Source organism: Poecilia latipinna, unplaced genomic scaffold (assembly GCF_001443285.1).
Source record: "Poecilia latipinna isolate Pla-1442-1.1 unplaced genomic scaffold, P_latipinna-1.0 Scaffold309, whole genome shotgun sequence".
Taxonomy (NCBI): domain Eukaryota; kingdom Metazoa; phylum Chordata; class Actinopteri; order Cyprinodontiformes; family Poeciliidae; genus Poecilia; species Poecilia latipinna.
Window position 1 is genome coordinate 195,573 of NW_015112925.1, and position 10,425 is coordinate 205,997.

Below are 10,425 nucleotides of genomic sequence, written 5' to 3' on the forward strand. Positions count from 1 at the left end.
ATTTTTTAAAAATATAAAAAAAAATGTGTTTATTTTTGTTAAAAAAAAAAAAAAAAAAAAAAAAAAAAAAACAGTTCTAACTGCTACTAAAATAATAATTATTTAAGGGCACATCTAAAACAGTTTCTGTTGTTAATTGGATATTGATAAGTAGACACACACAAAGAATTAAAAGATACAGCAGAACAGTCCCAGTTTAAAAATAACAAAATCGGTAACACTTTATTTGAAGGGGGTTGAATAAGACTGACATGACACTGTCATTAACATGACATAACACCTGTCATGAACATGAATAAGCCTTCATGAATATTTATGACTGTTGTCATAAAGCGTCATTCGGTAAATTATGACACTTTTAATGCAAAGTTGACATTATTCAAAATGTGTTTGTTATGACAACTTGACATTAACCAAGAAATCATTGCTGATATAAATTTGTTATAAAAGTATTACTGATTGCACTTTAAAAATTAGGTATCTTTATGTTATTAAAGGTAAAGTTTAAACAGTAATGATTTCTTGGTTAATGTCACGTTGTCATAACAAAGACATTTTGAATAATGTCAACTTTGTATTAAAAATGTCATAATTTACCGAATGACGCTTTATGACAACAGTCATAAATATTCATGAAGACTTATTCATGTTCATGACAGGTGTTATGTCATGTTTATGACAGTGTCATGACAGTCTTATTCAACCCCCTTCAAATAAAGTGTTACCACAAAATCTTTAAGCTAAGCATGTTTTAAATATTAAGGATTAAATTTTACTTCAGTTTTAAAAACAAGATTGTATTTAGAGTGTATTTCAGACAGATTATTTCAACACATGTAATGTTGGAAGGCTTGACTAAAATGTAGGAAAAAAAGACTTGTTGAATTTGGTAGGAGTTCAATTTGGTAGCAGTTTGTAAGTAAAAATTGTTAATGTGCAGGATATTACTGGAGATACTTCAACTAATGGGCAAATTTTCTGCTATCAACTCTCATGTGAACTGTAAGTCAAATACTAAAAAATCTGATCATGTTTTTTCTTCTTATTCAGTGCTTCAACTGAGTGCATGATGCCGTTTGATGCACATTTTTAATAAAAAAAAGAAAGAAAAAACAGGATAGATGTTAAGGATATACTGTCTGCTATATTCATAAGTGGGGATAATCTGTCACAAATGACCAGACTACCAGAAAATCTGCAGCAGTCAATTTTCCTCTTGCATGTATTGTTGTTCTTAAAATAATAATAAAATAAAACAATGTGAATCAAGGGCTCTAAGAAAACCTAAAATTTGTTTTCAGCCAGAAAAAGCTTGATCAGTTCATCTCTTGTTTCTCTGGTCTACAATGAATTTAACTGAGAGTCTATAAAGCTTGTAAAAAAAAAAAAAAAAAGCTTCTATGGTTTCTATGCTATGGTTTTCAGAAGAGCCAGCAAAATCTTTACTTTGAGCAGGGGATAGGATTGGACTGCAGAAATAGGTGCAACCTGGTCAGTACAACACTTTCTTTGAGACTTCAAATTATAGAAATCTTAAGCTGGAAATTTTAAGCTGTTTAAATGCGTATTTCTTTACTGTCCACTTGTTGGCTTGGTTTTTCCCTCTGAAAAGTTAAGTCTTTGTTGAACTCATAGAAGTCACTACATTTCCTGTGTATTTATTTCCTCCTGCTTTAAATTCACAAGTTACAAGAAATGGATGAAATAAATCCAAACATCAAATGTTTTATATACATATATATATATGCAGAATTTGTTACACGTGGTTAATATTTTCAAAACAGGCGTATGTTTATTCTTCGTGGATGTTTTCAGGCTGGGCCCACGTGGTTTGTGCCCTGTACATCCCTGAAGTGGAGTTCGCCAACGTTTCCACCATGGAGCCAATAGTTCTACAGTCTGTCCCCCATGAACGCTACAACAAGGTAGACATACCGCAGGAAACTTGCACAGTTTAAAATGTGAAAATGTAAGTTTTTTGTTTCCTACTATGAACTTTGGTCGCTCTGTGTGCAGACATGTTACATCTGCGAAGAGCAGGGCAGAGAGAGTAAAGCCGCCACCGGAGCCTGCATGACCTGCAACAAGCACGGCTGCAGACAGGCCTTCCATGTCACATGGTGAGGCGGCGTGCGTGGGAGCCAACTCATTGGCCACCAGCGTTTTCCTGCTCCACACTTTTACTCTGGGCTCCATGTTTCTCCTCAGCTGTGTGATAACCTTTATGACATGTTGAGCTAAGGAAATGTCATGGGAATTTAGTTTTTTTTTTTGTTTAACACAATTCCAGCAGCTCAACTGCTTAAAAGCACATGGACATTTTTTAGTTTTTGCAAAAAAAAAACCCATTAAGTTTTCTCTCTGTCAGCTTATTCGACATAAGTTTTGCATACATTTTCTAATATTGCCTAAAATATATGTAAAGTTTTGGGGATATAGTGCATTTTCTAACACCAAACCCTATTCTTTTTTTTCTTTTTTTTCCCATCTTCTGCCTCCACAGTGCCCAGTTTGCAGGACTGTTATGTGAAGAACAAGGCTCTGATGCAGATAACGTCAAGTATTGTGGATACTGCAAATACCACCACAGCAAACTGGTAAGTGCCTTAATATAATGATTGCATGCCTTTTATTATATACCAACACACAATTTCACACCACACTGGATTTAAAATTCTCCTCGATTTAAACGGTCGGTCTAGGTCAGCAGTCATCTGCCTTTGTATACATTCAGCCACTAATAACGAGTGTAAAGTATTCTTTTTCTTTCTTTAATTCAAACTAGACTTCTGTGGAGAGCAGTGTAGTAGATTACCTTTCCGAGAGACTCAGTTTTGATGAGCGCACACATCTTTTTTTTTTTTTTTTTTTTTTTTCCACCTAAAGCTCAGGATAATTAAGCCGAAGACAAATTCTGAGGCAAAGAGTTTTCCTTTGTTACAGAAACCAACCTCATTAATTTCATATTTCTTCTTACAAATGTGCTTTTCTCGTACATATTTCTCTTGGTTACGAGGAAGGCAGTCGGCTGAATGAGCGAAAGGTCACGGTGTGAAATCTGAAGGAGTGCTGCCCATCTTGTGTAATTATGGTAGTGTTTTCTTGAAATGCTATAGCAGACTGCAGATCAGCTACATGTGACAATACTCTGGCTAATTAACCTGCTAAAATCACCTTGCAGTGATCCTCTTAAAGGGCCAAATAACAGGAAGTGATTATGTCTTAGCATGTATATTTAAAAAATAGTTCTACTAAATTAAGCAGGATGTCACCGCTGCGTAAATCTTTGACTTAGAAATTTCTCGGTTCTTCTGTATTATACTCTTATTTCTTCTATGCTGAGCTGATAAAGCATTTTCTTTAATTAGTTGCCATAAATTCATTTCAAATAGTGATCATCAACACTTCCACTTGTGCTTTCTCAGTCCCCATGTGTGTGCTGATGTATCGAAAGCAGCACACATGTTGATTTTTGTTTTGCTTCTGCTTTTGTTATTACTTTTTTTGCTTCCATTTCTCTTCTGTCCTTCCTTTAACACTGCTCTGTTCTGTTTAAAACCATTTTTTTTGTTATCTCCTCCAGACATTCTTTTGCTTCCTATCTTTGGTCTCTCCAATACTTTTACTGTGCTTCACAGAAACCATCATTACACTCCTTTTTTTCTTTCTTTCTAATATGGTTTCAATTCTTCTGTCCCTCTCCACCTGCCATTGTTCCTCCCATTCTCCCTCTATTTCCTATCTATTATTACACTACTCCCCTTAATTTATATATGTTGAAAAATGCTAACCTCGGTTTTAGGTTTCAGACTCGAGTAGTCCTTTTTGCTGAAACTTAGCACATTTTAAAATTTGAAAGCGATTTGTTATTAGCTTACATTTCACCAGCCTTCACAATCTGCAAATTATCGGCTCCTTTTGCACGACCACAGCCATACGTAATCTCTGTTTTAGGACATCTATTTGTTGTCAGACTGAATGCAGGTCCAAAAGCAATAAGAATAGGTAAATATACCAACAGAAAATAGACAACAAAATTCAACACTTGTTTGCCGTTCGCACATGGACTGAAAAGATCAACTGTTGTGTTTGTCTCACTCTCACCGCCCTGGTCACACATGTCTGCTAAGCATCGGTTGGGGGCAGGGAGTCGAGTGTCTCTGACAACGAAGAGCCTGTACCACGCTGATTTGCGGAGCGATGGCTGAATAGAGTTGAGGCTCCTGTGCACAAACACGTCCATACAGGCGACATTTTCCAGTGTTAACGAATGCTGATGGAAAGACTCATGCTGGCACATTGATTACATTGATCGTATATGAATTGCTTTGGATGCTGGGGTATAATGTCATTACGGTTGGACTGCCTGGATGACAGGAATGTACGTGGGGGAATTAATGACAGGAAAAAAAAACAACAACAACGACGCTGTCAACAGAATGGGTTTCATAAGATGGCTCTTGATGGATATTTACGCCATGTTAGTAACATATAGTGTTTGACTGGATGTGGTCTGCAAACCTAATTTTAAATTATGATTAATCTGCTTTGCTCTCAGGTACAGTGAATTCAATTTTCATCCTGTATGAATTGTTTTACTCCTGTTTCTTGGTATTGAAAAAGCACATATAGATGCACCACCTTTCATATTCTCCTGGACTGGGGAGGTCTGGGAAGCAGTAGTTGTTTTTGGGCATGTTTAAGGCCGGGAGCAGCAAGCTTTGTCCCAAAACTTTTGAAACTAGCCTTTGAACAAGATCCAAGAGTGGTTCAAGTCAGTTCTCTCAGTTGTGCTATAAACCTAGATACTGTTGTCTTGCCGTCATTTCTTGCATTAATTACACAACGATTTCCTGAAACTAAACACATCTTTTACTGCAATCAAAAAAAAAAAAAGAAATTTTTTTTTTTTCCTTTTGGTGATTTTTGACCTGAAAATTAAACGTTTTTTTTTCATATGAACACCTACTGCCACGGTACTCTATTTTTCCCCCAACAGGGAACCTGACACATGGCAACTTTTAAACAACAACAACAACAACAACAAAAAAAAATGGTTTCTTTGCCTGATTTTGTCATTTTTGTCCATAATTTAAGTCAAATTCTTTTAGTTCATTCCTATCATTTTCCGTTTGATCTCAATTTTTTTTTTAAATCAACAGTTAGGCTTTTTCTTTTCCTCTGTGGAGTTCCGTCCAGTAACTTGGAGTCCTCTTTACTTTTTAGCGAAGGAGCAGGGGCCGTGGTAGTAGGTCTCAAAGCTTAAGTGACTCTTCCTCACAGTCTATGGATAGACCCACAGAGCAGAACAAGAAGGTAAGACAGCCCTGTGACCTTACCACCCCTATGCCTCCCACCAACGACTGTGACTCTTTCAGAAACATACACGGGGCTCACGTTGTGGAGGGACAGGAGAAGGCACATTCACTGGGAGTGAGATATAATCCATTTCTCTTGTTTGAAGGCTTTTTTGTGTAATCTGTGTCTTGTTGAGGCCTTTTTTTTCACCACAACAATAAAAATCCTCCAGTAAATAGATGCGCTTTGCACTGTCTGTAGTGGTACATTAACAGCTCAGTACACTTCATTTGGCTGTAACAGAGAAGGTCTCACCAAGCACCAAACAACTTTCTCTCCCTACAACACAAAGTAGCAAATTCAGCTGCACATCAAGATCTGGATGTGCTGCGTTCTTTGCAGAGTAGCTCACTTCTCCCAATGTGGGTGAAGCGCGCACAACTCCAGATTGTGCATGTACTCTGTTGGCTGCGAGACCTGGGGTTAGTTGCATTTTTACAGACTGCAGTTTAAATGTAAAATGCATTTGTCACAATGGCGATGTGAGGATTTAAGCATCGTGTTTTGCAGTTACAGGGTGGTAAAAGCTTGAGAACCAGCTCAGGGGAAGAAGAAAAGAAGTTAGGGCTTCCAAGCTCAGGTCAGATTAATCAGCTCAAAACATAACTTTTTTTATAGAGCTGCAAAATATAATGAATTGCCGTTGTCATCAGAACAGCAATGTGTGCAGCATTACAATTAGGCAAATGTCTAACTTGATGCAATATTTGTTTTTGATACTTCAGCTGCCTTGAAGAAGGTATTAAACATGCTATTCCATAAGCCCACATTTCTACTTTTAAAAATAGTTTCTTTATTGGTGTGATGCAATATTCAAATTTTAAATTAGAATATTTAAAATTACGTATTCTAATTCTGAAAATGTCATTACAATTAATGAAATTTTCCACTTTCTTTAGCTATAAGTGGAAAATGGTCGTAATTTACAGAAAGGCTTTCAAGCATCCACCGTTTTGTAATGAATCTATATCATGGGCTAGTGATGATGTTCTTAAAATAAATGGTCTTAATAATAATAATAATAATAATAATAATAATAATAGTCTAATTAATTAAATGGGTTTTTGACCTGTTGGATGCATTTCTACTGTTATCTAGGCTCAAACTTGATGTGCGGTTTTAGTGGCCGACATGCTAAAACTCATAATGTGTTGCAGTGACATTGTGACTAAGGTTTGAAATCATAAAATAAATTTCATTAATATTCAGGAACAGTGTCACATTTCCATGTTTTCTTGCTGTCGCGAACCCATAATTCTATACATTTTTGTGCACGAGTGCACAGAGTCCTGGGTAAAACCTTTGCTCAATATCAGACACAGTGTAATGCGTCATAATAATCAGCTTACTACGACTCAGCAGGTCCAGTGTGAACAGACTGGAGAGAACCCAGGTTCATCTTTCCCCATTCATGGAAACAACACCTCTGAGATTTGAACTCTGACTCAAGAGTATAAGTAAAGTTGTTAGTGTTTAACTTATTTTAAAAAAAAAACACACACACACGCACGCATCACAACTGGCCTCTTTAATGCAACTGTGGAGTTGTTTGTTCACTGCCTCTGGTTTTCATCACCAAACTTTCCAACAAGTTTAATTTGAAGAATCCGTCCTTATTCGCTTGATAGCAACTACAGCGACGAGTGTTAAAGACACAGGTTTTAAATTCTAAGAAGTTTTCACTGCTTCCTTTCGAGTTTGATTCGTCAACATGAGGATTTTATAAAACGATCAAAGGACTGTGCTCACACAAAAACACCCAAGGACAAACACTTCACAGGCTCAGACACTCAACGAAGGAGCTTATTGTTTAGACGTGTGCCAGCGTGAGAGCGTATTTTAGCCAAGGCCATATTGGAACAAGCTGCAGATATCGTTTTGTTCGGTGAAACGGCAGGGATCTCACCTACAGTCCATTTATGTTGGGGACTGTATTTTTTACTCCTGTTAACTACCACAGACGTTGTAGCTGCCAAAATCATTTTTACAACCCTCTCATTGCCCTTTGCACTGACACAGATTTAGGGAACTTTGTCCTGTAGAAGTTATGAACGAAGGAGCAGTTTCATTACATTAATGATAAGTTGTGCACCAAATTAACATTGAACACTGAAAATCAAACCTTTTCTCTAATTTTCTAGGAAATATTGTTCAGATTTTTTTCTTTTATATATATATATATCTGGTGATATTTGAACCTGTTGGGAGTAGTAGCAAATAGAAGGTGTGATTCCTTGAGCTCATTTTTGCATTTTGTTTATCGGTTTGACAGAAAAATACGGAATAATACTCGATTATGAACTGGAAACGGGCCAGACAGGTTTTTGTTCTCAGTGGTTTTCGCCAGACCAGCTACAGGATGAGTGTGTGTGTGAATCAAAGTTGTTTCAGTCCATCTTGCTGCTCTTGCTTTTAGGTGTTGTAATTCTCCCTGAGCATTTTGGAAGCATTAAGACTATCCCCCCTCTCTCCTCTGCTCAAAGTCATAAACACATACACACCCTATCCCATTTCAGGGGTCAGGGATCAGTCGGGTGAGGTTTGTGTGTGCGTGTTTGTCTGTCTGTCTGCACATGCATCTGTAATGCACTTTGGAGCCTCAGATGTGTGCCCACCTCATGTTAGACCCTGCAGTCAACCTACAGCAGGGGCTTTGAGATCCCCCACACCGGCTGCTCCGAAAGACCCGCAGGAAACGCACACATCCATACATACATACACAATGACTGGTCAGAGATCCTGCAGGAAGCGGCACAGGGGAATTCCTGCCAGACCAAGGCGGATTATTTTCTCCTTCACTTCCTGTTCCTCTCTTTCTACCCGTCTTCCCTTGCTTCTCCTTCTCCGTCTGACCTCCACCTCGTGTGCCCTCTCGTCCTCTTGAGGCCATTGATTTGAACCGGGAAATATCTCAAATACGGCTTCAGTCTGAATCAGATAAAACTTCACCTTTCTAGCCTAAAAAGAACAATGTTTGTATGCATAACAGCATATTAGAGTGTGTGTATATATATATATATATATATATATATATATATATATATATATATATATATATATATATATATATATATATTAAATATAAATGTTACATAAAAAAATCAGCCTCAGTTTAAACATGTTGGATTGAAAGTTTTCTCCTTACTGGATTTCTTATCCTTTTACCTCTTTAAAATGCAAAAAATCCGAACATATAGTAGAAAGATAAAAGGTCACATTGGTGAATTTAGATTCTAATTAAATGCACTGAAATCAAATATAAAAGTTATATGAAGTCATTGTATGTTTAGCTTTACGTGTTTTCTGTGATGTATATTATAATCTTGAAGCTTGTGGTTTTGGAGCGTTGTTCATTACGACATAGTCAAACAGTGGTTCAAGTGAAACTGCAGATATTTTACAATCAGGTTTGTGTGCAGATTATAACACAAATATCAATGTAAAAAGAAAACAATCTGAGCTCCTCATTAAATGTTTCAAAGCTCTTCTTTAAAGGATGCACTTTGTTGAGATAAAAATATTACCACTAATAATATGCTTGTAGTCCTTTTATCGTCTGTTGAAGTAAAAACTTTTATCAAAAAAAAACATGCTGTACGTTTTTCCCCACTTATGATTCATAGTCCTGAAAAAAAAAATCCAAGCTGTTTCTTTGCATTTCTTGTGATCCGGGGGCTTTCTGCTTGTTTTTTAATAGGACTGCAAATCATTTCACAAAAGCCTTTTTCTATGTCACAAGTGAGCTTCCTGTTTCTGAAACCAGCATGACCATTTAGGAGACACGGATGCTTTTAAACGCTTTATTCAAATGACTCGTTTTAAGAGTAACCGGATGCAGTTACCCTTTGAATTCACCCCACACAGATTCAGAGAGTGAAACGGTCTGGCCGGTGATGACCAGAGGAGCGCATTCGCTGCTGAAAGCCGTCTTTGCTGTCTGTTTAATCAATTGTCCTGATTGATAAGGCTGTGTCGGGATCACAATGTGTGTGTGTGTCGTGTTTCCCACGGCCGGCGCGGTTGGTTCTCTGAGTGGGTGTGTTACCCGAGCCTCTCCACTCAGCCTCTGTCCATCAACACCTAGCTCTGGAATGTTAATGAAAAACAACAAGGGAATCCTGAAGACTTCAGCTTCCCTCTTTGTTGTCCTAAGATCTTTTTTTTTGTTGCAGCGAAGAATTTGGATTCATCTGCTGTCTTTATAAAAACTCCACTGTGTTTCTGTTTGTTTGCCAGATCCTGTTGCAGTTATTAGAGTAGCCACGGCTCTGTGAGGACTATTTGATAAATTAGGCATTATTTTTTTTTTCTTTTAAATAAACATTGAGGGAATTAAACAAGAGACCAATACAAATGTAAGCTGATCGTCTTTTTGCTCACATTTTTATTTAGCAAATCTTGAATTTAATGAGTGTTTCTCTTATTTTGATTATGTTTTTTTTTTTATCTCTTCTTCAATTATTTTTCTATTCTTTATATTATGGTTTTATTTTTCTGGACAGCACTTTTGGTGCACAGTTATTTTTAAAGTGCCTTAAATAAATAAAATTAGGTTGATGATAAAGGAAAAAAAATCACAATGGCTAAAAACTTTTCTAAACTGTTAAAATATTACCTTTCTTTGAACATGTGAAAATGTTAAAATCCTGTAAATATATATATGTTTTTATAAGGTTATAATTTTTTTTCCTTTTACATTAATAATTTTTTTAAGATATGAGCTGAAATTTGAATTTGTGGCATGTTTTTAAAATAAACGAGCAAAAAAATAAAAATGCCCATGCGAATTCATTCCAGAAGTTGATGGTCGTGGCTAATTAGTCGTGGCTAAAAGTAAAATAAAAAGTAACGCTTTATTATTTACTGGCATGTCTCCCAAAACATGTTTCTGTAAAAAAAAAAAAAAAACGAGCAGGGTTGATTTAAAAAAAAAAAGTTAACTTCATCCCAACATATAATGCTGTCCAAATAATAAGATAAATCTCCCTAAATGTCAGAAAGTTGTTATCACTCCCCCCCCCCCCCCCCCCCCCCCCACCGATTTTACCCGGCACACTTTTTTTTCCC

At 36.7% G+C, this 10,425-nt stretch overlaps 1 protein-coding gene across 5 annotated transcripts in view; it reads left to right on the plus strand.

Moving 5' to 3' along the window:
• The window catches only part of mllt10 (MLLT10 histone lysine methyltransferase DOT1L cofactor), a 64,048-nt gene that overhangs the window by 21,604 nt on the left and 32,019 nt on the right, over positions 1-10,425 (plus strand). For all 5 annotated transcript variants that reach the window (XM_015034718.1, XM_015034716.1, XM_015034714.1 and 2 more), the window contains exons 4-6: positions 1,816-1,925; positions 2,017-2,120; positions 2,504-2,597. In XM_015034718.1, coding sequence (XP_014890204.1) covers positions 1,816-1,925; positions 2,017-2,120; positions 2,504-2,597 — 308 coding nt within the window. The remainder of the gene's footprint in view (positions 1-1,815; positions 1,926-2,016; positions 2,121-2,503; positions 2,598-10,425) is intronic.